The 20,064-nt window shown below is 46.7% G+C and overlaps 1 protein-coding gene and 1 pseudogene across 1 annotated transcript in view; one reads left to right on the top strand and one right to left on the bottom strand.

Moving 5' to 3' along the window:
• Positions 1–2,746: 2,746 nt before the first annotated feature.
• Positions 2,747–6,614, bottom strand: LOC106834403 (A-kinase anchor protein 17A pseudogene; annotated as a pseudogene).
• Positions 6,615–14,016: 7,402 nt separating this feature from the next.
• Positions 14,017–20,064, top strand: part of FXN (frataxin) — a 21,836-nt gene continuing 15,788 nt past the window's right edge. Inside the window, exon 1 of the mRNA XM_044756763.2 lies at positions 14,017–14,221. Within this exon, the coding sequence (XP_044612698.1) occupies positions 14,054–14,221 (168 nt within the window). The 5' untranslated portion in view covers positions 14,017–14,053. The remainder of the gene's footprint in view (positions 14,222–20,064) is intronic.

The raw sequence follows: 20,064 nt of genomic DNA, 5'->3' as shown, positions 1-20,064 counted from the left end.
AGCTCACCTCATGACCTCTTAAAAATTTAATTACCACCCAAAGACCCCACCTCCAATGCCATCACATTGGGGGTTAGAGCTTCAACACAGGAATTTTGAGGGGATGTAAAAATTTAGTCCCTAACACTCAATCTATCTATCATCTATCTGTCTGTCTATCCATCTATCCTTATGTATAGAACAGTAAGAACATGGCTTATAAGTCACTTCCCTATATTATTTTATTTTATCCTTCCAAAAGCCTTACAAAGTAAACAGACCTTAGATAGAGCACCAAGTTCACTGAGACACTTGAAGGTTGAGTCAACTGTTTCTGATCAAGCAACCAATAAATGGTGGTGCGGGGAATTCAACCCACATCCTCTCAGTCCTCCTTGCCTCCCTCCCTCCCACTTGTGACTCTCTTCCAGCCACACGAGTTTACTGACTCTCCCTGAGGACACCGGGCGTCCTTCCTCTGGGTCTTTGCAGTGATCAGTCCCATGATCTGGGATGCTTTTCCCTCAGACATCTGACTAAGTCGCCTCCCTCTAGACTGTTCAAGTCCCATCTTCCCAGTGAGGCTCGTCCTGTCCACTGTTTAACTCGAAAGCCCTGCCTCTCTTCCCACAGTCTCAGTCCTCCATCTCTTGCCTCATTGTCCAGAGCATCTCTTCCTGGCTCACCTACCAGATCATATACATATGCTTGTTGTTTCTTTTCTCGCCTCCAACCAGAATGTAGGCTCCACAGGATCAGGAATTTTGCCTTTATTAAGGCTAGTGGAGACCTAGCAAAATTCTAGGGTCGTCTCTTTGTGTTGTACATTCTATGGGTTGGGACAAATGTATAATGACATATGTCCATCTTTATAGTACCATACAGAATATTTTCACTGCCCTAAAAATCCTCCGTGCTAGTCATCTCTCCCCCTCCGCAACCCCTGGCAACCACTCATCTTTTTATTGTCTCCATAGTTTTGCCTTTTCCAGAATGTCATATAGTTGGAATCACACAGTATGTACCCTTTTTAGATTGGCTCCCTTCACTTAGTAATATGCACTTAAGTCTCCTCCATGTCTTTTCATGGCTCGATAGCTCGGATCTCTTTAGCGCTGCATAGTATTCCATTGTCTGGGTGTTCTGATGAACTTTTGCAACTGGGAATGCTCAAAACCATGACCCTTAACCCACCTAGGAAATCTCAAACCCAATTAAAGAATTTATAGTTTTTCAAACTGTGCTCACAACATCACTAGTAACTTCTCCAATCCCCACAAAAGTCTTAAAAAGCTAGTGTTGTCCTGTACTCATTGACTGATGTTAAGAGACACTAACTTACCTAATGATGGTTACCTGGTCTTGCTCAGAAACCAAGGGCCCCTCTCCCCCGCTAGCCCACTGCACTAAAGTGGGGAGTTGAGACTAGGGTTTTCATGTAGCAAATTGAAATACAGTATTTTATCTGGCAATCCTAGTTGGAATAAAGACCCCACATATCTAATAAGGGTGGTATCAGACATACCTTCAACTTTTCAAGAAACCTAATAGAAAGTCAATATTTACCACAATATGGCCAATGACAATGCAGGCTTCCCACCATTCTCCCACACCACCCTCAATTCAACGTATTCTCTCATCTATTTTATTCTGATTAGAAGTTTTGAGTGGCAATTATAGGTACCCCTGGAATGAATTAAAGAGGACACAAATTAATGATTACTTAAATGCAGTTGGTTTGAAAGGCTAAGTCTTTCAAAGATGAGAGTTAATAGCAGATGGGGAAAGAGTAGGACTCACTGTGTGCTAGAGTTTGCAAGCACTGCCTGGAAGTGGTGGGAGGGGCAAAGGAGGGAGCCTCAGATGGTGTTCCAAGATCCCTCCTCTGCTCCCACCTGAGCAACTCTGCCCTGATCCATTTACATAACAGGATTCAGCCTGAGACTGCACCTGAAGAAAATGGCCTCCTGCAAAGATACCATCTGGAACCATTGTTCTACATTAGCAATGTGCTGCCCAAGACAGTAGCCACCAGCCACAAGTGGCTATTAAGCACCTGAAATGTGGCTGGTCCAACCTGAGTTGTGCTGTAAACACAGGATAAACCTCAGATTTCAAAGACTCAGTACAAAAAAAGGATCTATAATATCTCAGTAATTTTTATATTGATTACATGTTCAAATGATAATATTTTAGATATATTAGTTAAACAAATATTAAAATTAATTTGACCTGTTAATTTAAATTTTTTTTATTTTTCCTTCTCCCCAAAGGCCCCCAGTACACAGTTGTATACTGTAGTTATAGGTCCTTCTAGTTGTGCCATGTGGGATGCCGCCTCAGCATGGCCTGACAAACAGTGCCAGGTCCACGCCCAGGATGCAAACCAGCGAACCCAGGGCCACTAAAGCAGAGCGTGAAAATTTAACCACTTGGCCACAGGGTGGCCTCTAATTTCATTTTTCTAAATGTGACTACTAAAAACTTTAAGACTATATGTACGGCTTGGATTATATTTCTGTTGGATAGTGCTGATACACCATGCCGTGAGCTACATAAGAGAAATTCTTGGACTGGCATGAACAGCACTCGCAAGTTAGTTTAGATCGTCCACCAGTCTAAGCATTTTCCAGCTAAGAGCAATTTCATGTTTACGTTACCAAGAGTCACTCTAAAACATTAAAAAATTGTTATTGTGCACTCTCTGCAAGTTGGTTTTTTTTCAGTGTATATTTTTTCTCAGTATGGCGACATTTCTTTGGTTTGGGTTGCATCCAGCTGAGGAAAGGCAGAGCCGTGATACAGCCTCCCATTTCCAGAGAAATGCATGGATCGCAGCCCAGAGCAGGAAGAGGCAGCTCCGTGCTGAGTATGAGACCAGCCCGGCCTGCCCAGCGGGGACCTGGGCTCAGCCCAGCAGCTCCCCAGTCAGCCGGATGGCCCCCAGGTGCCTCTGTGCCAGCAGGAGCTTCCACTCTTCCAGTTTTACTTTTTTCTTGTAGCTTTTTCTACTCCTCGCTTACAGCTTCTCGAGCTTTTTCTGATTCCGATGGAATTCACAGGCCTTCTAGTTTTGTTCCCTCTTGCGAAGCTTCTCTCTTTCTTTCTCTCTCCAATTCTAGCTCTTTCGGTTTCCTTTCCTCTGCGCTCTGCTTCTCCTCTGCCTCTTTCTCCTAGAGCTTTTGTTCTTCTCGTCGCTGTCATTTCTTCATTGAGGCTTTACTTAGGTGGTGTGGTCGAATCCAAAGAAACCTTGATGTGGGGGGCCGTGGCCTTACTGTCCTCACCCGTGTACATGAGCTTCATCCTGTGCAAGGCGCTCTGGGCTTGGATGAAGCCCACGTACCCGCGGGACTGGACATACGTCTTGAACTTCAAGTGCCCTGCAAGCTGAAGGTGTGGAAGTTCTGGCTCGCCATCTCCTCTCGGTAGGGGTCCATTGTGGGCATGTCTCTGTTCTGTATCTCCCTAAACTTCTCAAAAGCCTTGACCAGAACCTCCTCGCTGGGCTTCTCTGAACCTGACTCCTTCAGGGTGAGCCATGTGCAGGACAGCCCCTCCAGGCGAATCACGTTCGGCTTCTCGGCCTGCAGCATTTAGTTCATATCCTTCGAGTCGCCAAGAATGAGTTGTGGCAGGTGGGAAAGTCAGTTTTGAACTTGATGGCACACACCTTGAGCATGTTGGAGAAGCCACTGAGCTGTGTGGTCTTGCGGTGGAGGGAGGCCAAGAAAGACTTCACCAGGCTCTTTTTTTTTAAAAAGATTTTATTTTTCCTTTATTTCCCCAAAGCCCCCCGGGGTACATAGTTGTGTATTTTTAGTTGTGGGTCCTCCTGGTTTTGCTATTTGGGATGCCGCTTCAGCATGGCTTGATGAGCAGTGCCATGTCCGCACCCAGGATTCGAACTGGCGAAACCCTGGGCTGCCGAAGCGGAGTGCACGAACTTAACCATTCTGCCACAAGACCAGCCCCATCATTTTTTTTTTTAGATTTTAGGTGTACATCATTATAGTCCAGTTTCTGTGTAGACTTCATCATGTTCACCACCCAAAGGCTGATTACCATCTATCAACATACATACACGTGTCGTTTTACACCTTTCACCCTCCTCCCTCTCCCCTTCCCCTCTAGTAACCACCAATCTAATTTCTGGATCTATGTGTTTGTTGTTATTATTGTTGTTTTCTTCCACTTATGAGTGAAATCATGTGGTATTTGACTTTCTCTATCTGACATTTCATTTAGCATAATACCCTCAAGATCCATCCAGGTTGTCACAAATGACAAGATTTCATCCTTTTTTATGACTGAATAGTATTCCATGGTGTGTATATACTACATCTTCTTTAGCCATTCATCCATTGATGGGTACTTAGGTCATTTCCACGTCTTGCCTATTGTGAATAATGACAAAATGAACATAGGGGTGCAAATATCTTTTCGTATTCATGTTTTCATGTTCTTTGGATAAATACCCAGCAGTGGAATAGCTGGATCAATATGGTAGTTCTATTCTCAATTTTTTGAGGAATCTCCATACTGTTTTCCATAGTGGCTGCACCAGTTTGCACTCTCACCAGCAGTGTATGAGGGTTCCATCTCTCCACATCCTCTCCAACATTTGTAATTTCTTGTTTTGTTTTGTTTTTTTTTTTTAAAGATTTTATTTTTTCCTTTTTCTCCCCAAAGCCCCCCGGTACATAGTTGTGTATTCTTCGTTGTGGGTTCTTCTAGTTGTGGCATGTGGGACGCTGCCTCAGCGTGGTCTGACGAGCAGTGCCATGTCCACGCCCAGGATTCGAACTAACGAAACACTGGGCCGCCTGCAGTGGAGCGCGCGAACTTAACCACTCGGCCACGGGGCCAGCCCCTGTAATTTCTTGTTTTGTTAATTACAGCCATTCTGACAGGCATCAGGTGATATCTCACTGTAGTTTTGATTTGCATTTCCCTAATAATTAGTGATGTTGAACATCTTTTCATGTGCCTGTTGGCCATCTGTATATCTTCTTTGGAAAAATGTCTTTTCAGATCCTTTATCCATTTTTTAATTGGGTTATATGTCTGTTTGTTGTTCAATTGTATGAATCCTTTATGTATTTTGGATATTAACCCCTTATAAATATATGATTTACAAATTCTCCTCCCAATTGCTAGGTTGTCTTTTCATTTTGTTGATCCTTTGCTGCGCAGAAGTTTTTAGTTTGATATAACCCCATTTGTTTATGTTTTCTTTTGTTTCCTTTGCCAGGTGAGACATGGTGTTCAGAAAGATGCTGCTAAGACCAGTGTCAAAGAGTGCACTGCCTACGTTTTCTTCTAGAAGTTTTACGGCTTCAGGTCTTACATTCAAGTCTTTAATCCATTTCAGCTGATTTTTGTGCATGGTATAAGGGAATGGTCTACTTTCATTCTTTTGAATGTGGCTGTCCAGTTTTCCCAACACCATTTATTGAAGAGACTTTCCTTTCTCCACTGTATGTTCTTGGCTCCCTTTTCAAAAATTAGCTCTCCATAAATGTGTAGGTTTACTTCTGGGCTCTCAACTCTGTTCCACTGATTGGTGTATCTGTTTTTGTACTAGTACCATGATGTTTTGATTACTACAGTTTTATAGCATATTTTGAAATCAGGGAGTGTGAAAACCTCCAGCCTTGTTCTTTTTTCTCAAGATTCCTTTGGTTATTCAGGGTCTTTTGTTGTTCCATATAAATTTTCGGTTCTTTGTTCTATTTCGTGAAAATGTTGTTGGAACTTTGATCGGGATTGCATTGAATCTGTAGATTGCTTTAGGAAGTACCGACATTTTAACTATGTTAATTTTTCTAATCCATGAACATGGGATATCTTTCCATTTCTTTGTGTCTTCTTCAGTTTCTTTCAACAATGTTTTATAGTTTTCAGTGCACAGGTCTTTTACCTCTTGGGTTAAATTTTTCCTAGGTATTTTATTCTTTTTGTTAAACTTGTAGATGAGATTGCATTCTTAATTTCTCTTTTGGCTATTTTGTTGTTAGTGTATACAAATGCAACTGATTTTTGTATGTTGATTTTGTACCCTGCAACTTTACTGTATTTGTTAATAATTTCTAACAGTTTTTTGGTGGATTCTTTAGAGTTTTCTACATATAAAATCATGTCATCTGTAAATAGTGACAGTTTTACTTCTTCCTTTCCAATTTGGATCTTTTTTTTCTTCTATTTCTTGCCTGATTGCTCTGGCTATGACTTCCAATACTACGTTAAATAAGAGTGGTGACAGTGGGCATCCTTGCCTGGTTCCCGTTCTTAAAGGGATAGCTTTTAGTTATTCACTGTTGAGTACAATGTCAGCTGTGGGTTTCTCATATATGGCCTTTATTATTTTGAAGTACTTTCCTTCTATACCCATTTTATTCAGAATTGTTATCATAAATGGATGCTGTATCTTGAATGCTTTCTGTGCATCGATTGAGATGATCATGTGTTTTATTCTTCACTTTGTTAACGTAGTATGCCAGACTCTTGTTCTCCACTTTGCTCTTGAAGCAGATAAAGTCCACGGTGCTCTTGGAAATCTACACGGTAGAGAACTGGTCATTGTGCACCGTGCCCTTCAGCCTTTCCATCACCTCCCAGTTGGAGATGGACATCTCGGCTGCCTCAGCTGCAGGAAGGCTGGGCTGATGGTCGTCTTTGCGATGGGCTTGAGGTAGAAGCAGCAAGGAGGCAGAGCTCCACCGCCTCAGACATGTTGTGGACCATGGTAGCTGCTGCCACAGCGGGGGCACTGGGCCTGTGGAACGCTCCACCTGCGTCCCAGGCCGCTGCCACTCTGACCCAAGCTTGCCGCCATCCCTCCCGCCACGGCCCCAGCTGGTGCAGCCTCCCTGCCAGGCATCACCACTGTCAGCAGGAGGCTCCCCTGAAGCAACCCGTGCCTGGGCTGCCCGCCCTGTGACGGTGCTAAGTGCTGGAGATACAAAGGTGAGGAAGACACGCTAATCTGTGCCTTCGAGGACAGTCTAGAGAGAGAGACAAAGGATAAGTAAATGGTTACAAATATGCCCTCTGTCCTGCAGGGACCTTGACTGTCTTGTTCACAGTGCATCGACATTGTCTGGCCATCCTGCTGGATAAAGATTTGATGACTAAATAAATAGGTGAATGAATGCAGAATACTAAGGAAACACAGAATGGAGGGGGGAGGGAAGGCTTTCCAGAGGAAATGCTGATTCCAACAGATCAGAAAGAGGTAGCCAGGCAAAAGGGAATAATGCATTTACATTTCAAGTCTCAGTCGTCTGCTGAACATCCAATTAGAGATATTAACAGGAAGTTGGATGTACAGGAAGCTCAGGAAAACTTTGGGAAAGAGAAGTAGATTTGGGGGCATCAAGACACAGGTGATCCCAGAAGCCACCTTGAATCTGGAGATGGCTATGTTCATACCTACTTGGGGAGCACTTGGGAAGAAGTTATTTTAAAATATTATCAAGATAGTGCTCAGGAAGGTCAGCTCAGTGGCTAGACAGCAAGGGTGGTTGATGGTCTTCTCCCAGAAGGAGGAAGGAGCTGATTTCTCATCTTGTCATCCTCACTCGCTGACATTTTTATGTAGTCAACCTACTGCCCCAAGATGAATGATTCTGGAAGGGAAAGGACGCAAGATTAGTAGCAGGCTCTAACAGATTGGCCTTTGCTTGTTTCATCTAAAAGTCTTAAGTACCAAAAAACAAACCAAAACAAAAAACCCACTCTAAAATACTCACGCCCCCAACCCCCAGGCATTTGGATTAGCAGAATGAGGCTGGGCAAGAATTTAGAGCATGATGCTCTTTAAGAATCTGATTATCCATTGGTAACACGTACACCTCAAAAAATCACATGTAAGTTCAGGTTCTGACATGACCCCTTCACTCCAAACACACTGAAATGGTAGAACAAACATAAACAGAGAAAACCCAAAAAGGAGCTGGGTAGGCTCAAAAATAAGATGAAAGCTCTTTGGTCCAGAAAGAGAATATAAATGCAAAATAGTAGTCAGATTCAAGCCACCCACTTCTTTTGTTCTGGGCCTAGATGTAAGCAGTGGTGGCTGTGAGTTCAATTTTCTACCATAATAAGAACTAAAAGTGTTTCATATGAGACCAGGACCAAAATCCAGGCTTAGCGTTTAAAACAGGAGTCAGGGTGGACTCTCTGCCCTCATTGACATCACCTCTGACCAGGAACTCCCCTGAGCTGTGCATGGGATTGCTCATGGGATCTCTGTTGTCAATATCACCTCCAGGGACGCTGGAACCCAAAGGCTCCCACTCAAAATGAGCGTGAGACCAAAATTCCAAAGTATACGGATAAAATGAGTGCTAAGAAAAACAACAAACACAGTCAAGAATTAGAACATGAATTTACTTCAGATAATATTCATTTTATAGAAAAGTGTGACAAAGTTTTTAAAATTGACCTAAGTGCTCAAAAAATAAGTAAAGACATTAATATCCATAAAAAATAATAAATTATGAAACAAACAGGAAGATATGAAACAAAAATGGAGATGAAAAAGAAACAATTAGAAATCTTAAAAATAGGTCTTTTAAATAAATTAAAATAATATACGGGCTGAACTTTAGATTGAACATTCAGAGAACAAATTAGGGAAATGGAATAGAGTACTGAAGAATTAACCTAGTATAAACCATAGAGAATCAAAGAGATAAAAATATAAAAGAGCAGGTAGGAGAGACATAGAGATTAAGATCAAGATCACAGATCAACGGTGGTTACCAGGGAAAAGGGGGGGTGGGGGCAGGGCACAAAGGGTGAAGTGGTGTACCCACAACATTACTAACAATAATGTACAACTGAAATCTCACAAGGTTGTAATCTATCATAATCTTAATAAAAAAAAAAAATCACAGATCAAGAAACTCTAGGGCCAGCCCCGTGGCCGAGTGGTTAAGTTCATGCGCTGTGCTTCGGTGGCCCCGGGTTTCGCCAGTTCGAATCCCGGGCGTGGACATTATTGAACAAGATGATCCGGGTTGGTGGGGTAAGGGGAGGGAGGTAGCAAGACCAGAGTTGGAGTGAGGTACTGGCTACTTCGGAAAGTCTGCTAAGAGATGCTGAGATGGAAAATAAGGACTGTGAGGATGGAGAAAGAGATCTGAGTGGAGAAACGTTTAGGAGAGAGAATCCACAGACCTGGAGTTTTCCTTTGTTGGAGGTAGGTGGGTTGGGCTGGAGGCAAGGGAAAGAGAAGAGATGAGGAGAACTTCAAGGCACCTAAGCTCAGTAATTGATTGGATGGTGTGCCATGAACAGAAAGAGCGACTATCAGAGGAAAACAAAGATTGTGGTGACTCTGGGGTACCTTGATTTAAGGATCTCTGGACAGACAAGCAGGCATCTGGAAAATAAGAACGGGGCTTGGCAGAGTTTGAGGCAGACGTCTTAAGTAGTTGCTGAAGTAATGAAGATAAATTTCGTTAGGCAGATTCCAAGTTCAACAGGCACAGAAGGAAGACAGAATAGGTGGAAAACACTTCCTGGAGGAGATGATGCTGTATCTAGGCCTTGAAGGATGGGAGGATCTGAAGCGGCAGCAGTGAGCGGAGGAGAAGCCAAGGTTAGAGAGCAGATAGAGAAGCTGAGAGAGAACCGAGGGAGCTGGAGAGAACCGGTTATGAGGTTGGCAAGTGAGAGGAAGCTCCAAAGGTGGTGAAAAGGAGAGAAGGGCTAAGCAGTAAGGAAAACTTTCACTTTTCCATTCACACATGCAAAATGATAGAGATGCCCTCACCTTTGCATTTATTGCAAGTTGGATGGCACCTCTGACAGGTCTGCGTGCTTTGCTCTGCGTAGTAGTGCTGCAGGCAGGGGCGATGACACTCTCCCTTGGAGCAGAGCAGAAAGAAAAATGGATCCTAAGACAGGCAGTCTGTGGGCCGCGGGCCCCAGCAGGCTTTGCAGCTCCTGTTGCACCTCTCACACCGTCCAGTGGCATTTCCTGCATAGTATCTGCAACCAACGCGGAAGCGAAGACTGAATACCAAGCTTGACTCCTAAGTTGAGTGTGGTGGGAAAAACAGAGTCAGGCAGGGCTCATTTACAGGCCAGGTGACTTTAGACTTTTCACTCATTAGATTCATTGCTAGTTATACTAATAAATCTAATGATTCTCAGTTTTCTTATTTGTAAATTGAGCATGACAACCCCTCCCCTGCTGTTTGTGAAGATTAAGTTAGATGACATACGTGAAAGGATCTAGTCCTGACCTCACGTAGTAGCACCACGATGATCGCTCACTACCTTCGCCTTCTGTCTACCCAAGTGCTTCTCCACTATTACACGAGCTTTAAGTTGTGTGGAGCGGGGTCAGGGAATAGAGGACATTTTAAATGCACCTCTGACTGGTTCTTCTAATTTCTCAATTTAAAAAAGTCAAAATAGGAGGTGATGTGAGTGATGTTGACGTTTACATAATAGATGTAACCTCTTTTGAAAAGATTTTTGGAGGCTAAATATAACAATAATCACTGTTCATTAAGTTTCTACTATATACCTGATAGTCCCCTAGGGACTTCATAAATATTATTTCACCTTATTGAACCTAAAAATGAGACACTAGAGCATGGCGGTTAGGAGCTTTCTCTCTGGAACAAGACTGCATGGGGTCAAAGCCCAGCCACATCACTGATGAGCTGTGTGATCTTGGGCAAGTCACATAGCATCTCTGTGTCTCAAGTCTGTGACATGGGGCTAATGTTACTAGCTAAAATTAAACAAGTTATTACTGAGAAAGTTGTTAGAATGGTGCCTGGTACATTATAAATAACTAATGTATATTAGTGATTATTACAAATTGTATGATTAATCCTAATGACAAACCTTATGATTTAGATATTATTATCATTATCCTAGAATGTAAAAACTGAGGCTTAGAGAATTTAGACAACTTGCTTAAGGTCAAACAGCTAGTGAAGTGGGGCGATAGGATCTGAACTTCTCTCTTAAATACCGCTATAACAAAGCAGTGCATTATCTGGAGGTAGACAAAAATGTTTCAAGTAAGACAGAAAAGAGAAAAGGAATCCCTGTCAAAGATGACCTTCCAGCGGTCATCTGACCCATCTTGGCATCTCTGGACATCGCACACTAAAGCCTTCCTAGAAACCCGAAGGCTCACCCTTGCACTCTCTGGTGCAAAACTATCGGCCCCATTACGTTTTTAAAAATTTTTTATTTTAGCTCCACTAACCTGTTGAAAACTAAATCCAGGCCTGCATAATGCTGTGCCTCCTCCACCTGGCCACCTGTCAGTGGTCTGAGTGAGGACACTCGTGCCCCAGTGGCCCAGCTTGCGGCAAGTCAAGCCTCATCTCGCCTTCGGCAGTCAGGTGAGGAACAACGTTTACTCCAGGTCAGTCAGGAAGACTCGGAGGTGTGTGCGAGATGGGCTGAAAGGAGAACAAAAACGTCAACGTGAACCCATTGTCGATAAAGATCACGTAAGACTCAAAAGGGAAAGCAAGAGGGAAAAGTGAAAACCGCACTTTCCACAGAGGGAACACACCAGACGGAAGTCAGAAGATCTGCTTTTTAGTCTTGGCTCCACTGTGTATTAGTAGCCACACATGGCAGCTTTGGGCAAGTCACTTAACCTCTCTGAGCCTCAGTTTCCTCATCTGTAAAATGGAGAGAATGATATCACTCTCACAGGACTGTGGTAGAGTCAAATCCTAATGTAAAGACACACTGAGAGGGGAAACACTCTGTAAACTCTAAAGCAGCATAAACACTCTTTACTGAGGTTGTTGTCACAGACTGTTATTAAGATGAAAGGCGTCAATAGGAACCATCTTTACTGATGTTGTTATCACAGACTGTTATTAAGATGAAAGGCGTCAATAGGAACCATCGGGAAGGAAGCTGATCAATACCGAATCGGCTCTACAAGTTCTCAAAGCTAATACGCAAAGAAAGACAGTGGCGAGTTTAGCGGATCAGATCACAAGAGTCCAACGCCACTGCTTACTCTGACGACTCTTGTGCATGACGCGACTGTGAAATCTCTGAGCCTCATGGCCTTGAAGAGGACCTCGTGCGTAAGGACAAACGGTACCTGGGGCCTTAAAGAACCTGCTCTGAAGTTACCCCAAAATAATTATGAACAGGGGCTGGCCCCGTGGCCGAGCAGTTAAGTTCGCGCGCTCCGCTGCAGGCGGCCCAGTGTTTCGTTGGTTCGAATCCTGGGCGCGGACATGGCACTGCTCATCAGACCACGCTGAGGCAGCGTCCCACATGCCACAACTAGAAGAACCCACAACAAAGAATACACAACTATGTACCGGAGGGCTTTGGGGAGAAAAAGAAAAAAATAAAATCTTTAAAAAAAAAAAATAATTATGAGCATTGGGACAGGGTGCAGAGGATCACATCCCTGCCTTTCCAAGGAAAGAGACTTTACATAGGAAGCTTATGCTATGCGTGTGGAACGCTGATTCTGCAAAAGGAACTAGTTCAGTTAAATATCTCCACTTATACCTCGTTTATACCCCATTTATTCTCCATCAGAGATTTATGGTAACCACGCCTCTCCTCCCAGTGGGTAACTTCACACCCCATGGAACAAGTGCCTTAATTCCACGTCTGCAATCTATTGAGATCACAGGATTGTGCCCTTTTGTGTGCATGAGAGTATGTAATGACTTGATCTGAGGAAGATGGAGATTCTTTCCATGGGATCCAGGTCTTTTCAGGCACTTATTGGGAGGAGGATGAATGGCTAAGCTGCATAGCCCCATCCCCTCTCCTGTCTGGCATAGTCCTTTCTTCACTGACCTGTATGCCTAGCGTTTTTGAGGGCTGCTAATGTGTGTGGCTCTGTGCTGAGCGTTGTAGCGCACACACCCCCTACCCCAGCCAAGGTGTGACAATCAAAAGTCTCTCCAGACACTTTACAGGAGGAAAATGGTTTCTCCATGCCTGGCATATACAGAACAGGTGCTCAACAGCTGCTTAGAACTAACTGAATGCAGGAGAGGGTCTCTCATCCAAAAGATAGCCCTGCCCTGGACTACCTCTCTGATAGCCATTCAGATCCCACCTCCTCTACCCTATTTCAAGGCCCTGTGCAAAGGCCACCTCCTCCATGAAGACTTCCTCGATTGCCCCAGTTGTATACACTCTCCCACTCAACACTGACATATGTTAGTTTGTGTTCCTCTTTAATGCTTGTCATCTGGTGTCCTAAGTATTTATACATGTGTCTTATCTCCACTATTCACAAAGTACCAAAGTGGCTTTGGAAGAATTTTAACACCTTCTATCTTCTCTGCCCACTCTCTCTCCATAAAAATGATACTCTCCAGTAAGCATATTTGACAATTTCTAAAGCATATATAAAATACGAAATTTTCACTCCTTTTTTTTTTGCAATATACAACCTAACTAAAATTTTCTTTCAAAATGTATTAACAACTTAATATTTATTGTGCACTTAACAGGGTCCAGAGCCTGTCGAAAAAAACTTTACATACATGAACTCATTTTATCCTTACAACAACCCTATGAAGTAGAAACTTTTATAAACCCCATTTTGCAGATGAGGCACAGAGAGGTTAATTAACTTGCCCACTGGTCACCCAGATAGGAAGTGGGCAGAGTTCGGATTTAAACCAGGCAGTCTGTCTCCTGTCTGCAGGCTCCTAACTGCTGTAACCTAGACTGGCGGCCAAGTAGCTTCAAGAACCTGCAGCCCCTCCGGTTCACAGCAAGACTGCAGCTCCCACTCCTGCCCGTGGAGAACTCCGCACCAGCGGGGCACTAGGCTGGTCGAGGACCTCACTTACTCCTTCAATAGGGCGCGCAAGGGGTCAGCCCCGGGCTTTGCACGAAGCAGGCTCTCTAGTTTTGTTAAACGCAGAGACAGTGCAATGCTGGGAAGTTCTTCCTGAGCTCTAACCCGCGGCCGCTTCCCACAGCCGGCAGACGAGGGGACCCGAGCGCGGCGCCTGCGACCCCCGGCCACCAGGGGTCGCCGCGGCGTCCCCCGAGCGGGAGGGCGGAGCGGCGGCGGATCGCGAGCAGCATGTGGACGCTCAGGCGCCGCGCGGCCGCCGGCCTGCTGTCCCGCTCGGCGCTCCGGGGCCCGGCCCAGGCCCGCGCCGGGGCCCAGCGGCCACCCGACGGCGCCCCGCTCCCCGGCCGCCGGGGCCTGCCCGTCGGGACCGCCGCGGCCCGCAGGCCCGCCAGCGCCGTGAGTATCGGCGCCCGCGGCGCCAGGCCGCTCGCCCGGGAGGCACCGCTGCAGCTCGGGCGGGCCGCGGCGCGGGGACGCGCTCTGCGGGGGCGGGGAGGGGGCACGCGCGCGCTGCTGCAGCTCAGGCGAGACCGCAGCACGGGGGCGCGCTCTGCGGGGGCGGGGAGGGGCCACGCGCGCGCTGGTGCTGCTCCGGCGGGACCGCGGCACGGGGACGCGCTCTGCGGGGGCTGGGGAGTACGAGTGGGCCGGCTGCAGCTCCAACAGGGACGCCTTCTGCGGGGGGCGGGGACGCGCTCTCTGGCTGCAGCTCTGGAGGGGCCGCGGCACGGGGACGCGCTTTGCGGGGCGGGGGGGGGGGCACGCGCGCTCCCGCTGCAGCTCTGGCGGGGCTGGGGGAGCGGGTGGACGTGTGGCGGGAGCGCGCTGCCCCCTGCCTAGCGCGCGGCCGTGCCATCCCCTCTGTTTCTTGGCTTCTGCCTTCTCCGGGAAAGAGAGGGGTTGTATCCCGCAGCGCATCTGCGGGGAAGGGCACGGGCAAGGGCAGGGAGGGTGGCCAGGTCAGGTCTGAGGGGTCAGGGGTTGTCTCCCAGCTTGTCCTTTCTCTTAGCTAGAACTTACATTTAAGTAATGATATATACATATGTATGTAAGTGTATGTAATATTATATAACGTTATAATATGTAAAGATATATACATATAATAAAATAGTATGTATCAGTATAATAGTATTTTATGTAAGTATATATACATGATATTGAGCCATGTTTTCATGCATAGGCTTTTATGAACGAAAGGCCTTCTTGGAGCGAGGTGGAAATGTCAGGGCTGCCGAGTACAGTAGCTTGAGCAGCAGGGTTTTTGGAAAATGACGGGGCCTGGGTGCCAAATTCTGGCTCCGCGACTCAGCAGAGCTGTGTGACCTCGGGGGAGCCCCAGAACCTCTCTGAGGCGTGGCTGCTTTTTCTGTAAAGAGGAGATAAAGGGTAACACCCATTTTGCGAAGCTGGCCTGAGAATTAAATGGGATCAACATATAAGGTCTTCAGCGCTTAAAGTTAATTCCACTTTCTTCCCTTGGAGATGCAAAGAAATGTCTGGCCCAGTTACTCTGTGACTTGAAAGGAGGAAACCCGGAGAATGGAGTTGAGGAAGACCACACAGGAGTATGGCGGTGACTTTTAATCAGGGTCTTGAACATGGAGAGTGCGAAGGGCATTCCAGGAGAGAAGGGCCTGGGCAAAGGCTGGGAAGGCAGATGGGGCTCCGTTCCGAGTGGCTGGTACCCTGGATGTGCTGTGGGTGATGAAGGAGACAGGTGAAATCCAACCCAAATTGTGGTCGGAGCTCCGGAATTTGGACCTGAGGCTTAAACTTCCCAGTGACACGTGTTATTTGGCCCACAACATGCATGAAGAAACTTTGGGATTGGTTGCCAGCGCGCAAAATTGGGACCTAGACAATGGATTTCCCCGCTTCTCAGGGAAAATAGGCAGGTCCAGCCATGCTGGTCCCATGATCCTCCCCTGCAGAACATTTAGTGCTCTGCTCCTGTGCTGCTCCCACCTGGGGCGACCCCCACTTGCACTTCAACCCCTGCCTGTGAGGGCAGCGTGGGTTGTCAGCAGTTTTTAATTAGAGGACTGACGAGATATGGTGTGGCCTTTTGGATGGTACCTTGTGGCTATTAAGGGCTGTTGGCTCGGAAGCACGCCCAGCTCAGGGCTGGCCCCCCAGGAAGTATCCACTGGGCACACACTGGGATTAGGGGTCATGGGAGGTTATGGGTGGTTAGCACCCTAGGTGACCCTAGTGAATTAATCACGTTCATTTTACCTGTCTACTGCACAGTTCCCTTGCACATATCTGGTACTTGTGGAGTTGAGTGGATGACAGTGGCAAGTGGGTCCCCCATCCTGTTTAATTTTTTAAGGCCTTAACTGCCCTCAGGTTGATCCCCAAGGTCCCTTGTACTCCAAAATTCATCAGGACCTGAGTTGATCTGGGAACCTCTTCCTCGTCCTTATTTCTCATCCTCCTCGTTCCGCTTCTCCAGCAGCAGTCCCACAGAAATAGAGTGGGGTTTCTAAATTTTCTAGTAGCTAAAAGGAACAGTAAAAGGAAAAAGGAACAGGTGAAATCAATTTCAACAGTACATTTGTGTAACCTTCTACATCCAAAATATTTTCCTTTCATACTGAAAAATCATTAATGCGGTATTTTTACATTCTTTTTTCGTACTCTTTTTGCATTCTTTTTTTGTGCTCATGCTTCCGAATCCAGTGTGTATTTCATACTTCCGGCACATGTCAATTTAGATTTTAGACAATTCACAATTGAAAAGGTAAATTCACACACTCAAGTTGTTCCAAACATACTTAAAATTTTCCAGTGACTTTATTGAGTATCATTTTTAGATTAAAATTAAGGACAGGGCTGGCCCCGTGGCCGAGTGGTTAAGTTCGCGCGCTCCGCTGCAGGCAGCCCAGTGTTTCGTTGGTTCGACTCCTGCGCGCGGACATGGCACTGCCCATCAAACCACGCTGAGGCAGTGTCCCACATGCCACAACTAGAAGGACCCACAACTAGGAATATACAACTATGTACCGGGGGGCTTTAGGGAGAAAAAGGAAAAAAAAAATTAAAATTAAAATAAAATAAAATTAAGGACAGTTTAAAATCCAGTTCCTTGATCACACACGTGGCTGGTGGCTACCACATGACTGCTCTGGAGTAGAGCATATTTAGCTTCTGATCATTGTTTCTTGGCTCTAGCTGCTCATCAGAACCCAGAATCCACAGAAACGGCTTATAAAAGCGCAGCTCCCGGGGCCGGCTCGGTGGCGCAGCAGTTAGGTGCACGCGTTCCTGTTTGGCAGCACGGGGTTCAGTGGTCTGGATCCCCGGATCCCAGGTGCAGACATGGCACCCCTTGGCAAGCCATGCTGTGGTAGGCGTCCCACATATAAAGTAGAGGAAGATGGGCACGGGTGTTAGCTCAGGGCCAGTCTTCCTCAGCAAAAAGAGGAAGATTGGCGACAAATGTTAGCTCAGGGCTAATCTTCCTCAAAAAAAGAAAGTGCAGCTCCTCGGCCCTCCACTTCCACCTTTCTCACTCAGAGGCTCGGGGAGGACCAGGTTCTATCAGGCAGCCTCTGACCCCACGGAGAGCGTGACAGTGGCTGGGGCTCTAACCTTCCCCTTTAATGCTGGAGGGTGCTCCAAGGAGGAGCTAACTTGATGTCACGGCCTCTGATATAACTTCATAGACTTCTTCTGCAGACCTCAGAAGACTTTTAGACGTCCGTTCATTTCCCCAGAGGGACGAGACCTATAACTTTTTGTCCGTGAGCCCAGCAAGCAGGCTATGCCCTAATTCACTTTAAATTCATTTTTATTGTCTTCCACAGACCATATCCATGAGTTTATACACACAAAAGTGTATATGAAACATCTGTATCATTTAAAGATTAATAGCAAATGCTCATGTTCCCACCGCCAGGCTAGGCAATGAACATTGCTTGTTCCTCAGAAGGCCCGAGTGCTCTCCCGTGACAGCCGGGTCTTCCCGGAGAGGAGTCTGCTGTGCTGAAGTCTGTCAGTCATCCCTGCTTTTCTTAGGGTTTCACCTCCTGTATGTGTCTCCCTAAACCCTGGGCTGTTTATATCAAGAACGTTTTGCTGTGTTGATTCTGCTGTGACTGGCGCCTTGTGTTCCGGGTTGTTCTGAGACTCGTGGACACTGATGCACCCGGTTGTCATTTATTTGTTTTCTCTGCTGAATGGCATCCCGTTGGGTGAGTGTGTCACACTCTATCCTGCCTCCTCCTGGTGACCTCCAGTTGATTCCAGTGTGCTGCTGTTACCTGGGGCTGCTGTGGGCGTTCCTGTGCGTGGAGAGAAGCTCCTTTCGGGCGAATTTCTCAGAATGGCACTGCTGGGTGAGGGGCCAGCAAATACTCAGCTCCTTTGATGCCGAGAGTGGTGGTACCAGTTCATGCTTCCCAGCAACGGATGACAACTGATCGACTCTTCAAGCGTTGTGGTCTGACAGGGCCCAGGGTGATGAGGGGACCTCCGGGGTGAAGGCTGGCCTCCCTGCTGGCCACCCACGCCCGGCCTCGCCAGCGGGGGGCCTTACTTGGGTCCTGTGGTTCCAAGCCTGACCTGGGACTGCGGCCTGGGGACTAGGACCTGGTTTTTCTTCACATGCCTCCTGTGAGCCGGCCCTTTGCTGAGCTCTCGGATTGACTGAACCCTGGAGACTCAAGCGAGGCACACCTCCCAGGGATGGGTAGTCCGAGGGCTCCAGGTGACCTGGAAGCAGGAGGGTGGCTGCTGGGTGGCTGCGGGGGAGCACCTGTCACACAGCCCTCACCCTGAGAATTCCATCCGCCTCCCCGAGCACGGCAGGGCAACTTCTTCCTTGGGTGGGAGCCGAGTTTTGCCTCTGATCTCCTGCCTCTCCGTACTTTTGTTGACATGCTTCAAAACAGACATTTGCTGAACCCCCTCCGGCCCTGTGTTTGGGGTGTTCACGTCCTCTTGTTTGATCCTCAGAACCTGTCTGCACGGCAGGTGCCATGATCCCTGCCTTTAGAGAAACGGAGGCTCCGGAAGGTCCAGCAGTGCCCCAGGGCATGTAGATCGGGGAGCAGAGGGGAGCAGAGTGGGAAGACAAGGCCGGGAGTCCTTGCGACAGTTCCTTTATGTTGCAAAAGCTGAATAAAGACTTCTTCTGGCAGGAAATGAGTAACTTGCATTAGATCAAGCCTCCCACCAAGAACAACCATCAAAGATACAAAATGAAAAAACAAAAACAAAAGAGAAAAACAGCCCCATGAATGTCTCAGAGAGACCAAAACAGCGAAGACTGGAGGGGTCAGGATCATGGAAAAAAGGGACACTCCCTGAGCTGAACCCCGCGTTCTCAAACACTCCACGTCTGGAGCCTCCATGTCTGGAACCCTCTATAGTGAAATATAGGTTTCTTACCTTTGTGGCCAGTACCCCGGGACCAGACAGCTTGGGTTCAAATCCCAGCTCCACCACTTTGTGTATCCGTGTGACTTTGGGCAAGTTACCCTTGTGTGCCTCAGTTTCCTCATCTGGAAAATACAGATACAGTCAGTCCTCATTATTCGTGGATCCTGCACTTGTGATTTCACCTACTCACTAAAATTTATTTGTAACCCTAAAATTGATACTCAGGGTGGTTTCGTGGTCATTCTTGGACATGCACAGAGCGGCAAAAACTCGGAGTCACCCCTGCTCTGCTGTTCCCAGCTGAGGTCGAACAAGGAGGGACTCTACCTTTCTGCTCCAGCTCTCAGATTCTCATTTGTAAACAAGGGTCCTTTTCACGGGCTATTTAGTGGCGTGCTATTTCACATTTCTTTGGTGTTTGTTGGTGACTTACTGTTTAAAGTGACCCCCAGCCATGGAGCTACAGTGCTGTGCAGCGTGCCGAAGCATGAGAAGGCCGCGATGTGTGTCACGGAGAAAATACGTGGGTTAGAGACGCTGCCTTCAGGCGGGGTTTACAGTGCTACTGGCCTTGACTTCAGTGTTAGTAAGGCGACAGGACGTGTTAAACAAGGTGTCTTTAATCAGAAACACACGTAAAACAAGGTTATGCACTGATCGATGGGTGAAAATGTGACCAGAGGCTCACGGAACCTCACGCCCCATTTCCCTCAGGAGCAATTCGTTAATTGAGTGTTTGTGGCAACTTTATAGAACATAACTGTCACGAATAACGACTGTAATAATGGACTTCCCTCACAGGATTGCAATGAGGACTAAAGAAGTCCATTTCTAGAAAGACTGAGAACAGTACG

Source organism: Equus asinus, chromosome 23 (assembly GCF_041296235.1).
Source record: "Equus asinus isolate D_3611 breed Donkey chromosome 23, EquAss-T2T_v2, whole genome shotgun sequence".
NCBI lineage: Eukaryota > Metazoa > Chordata > Mammalia > Perissodactyla > Equidae > Equus > Equus asinus.
Note: the sequence above shows the minus strand (reverse complement) of the source record. Positions and strands in the feature narration are given on the sequence as shown.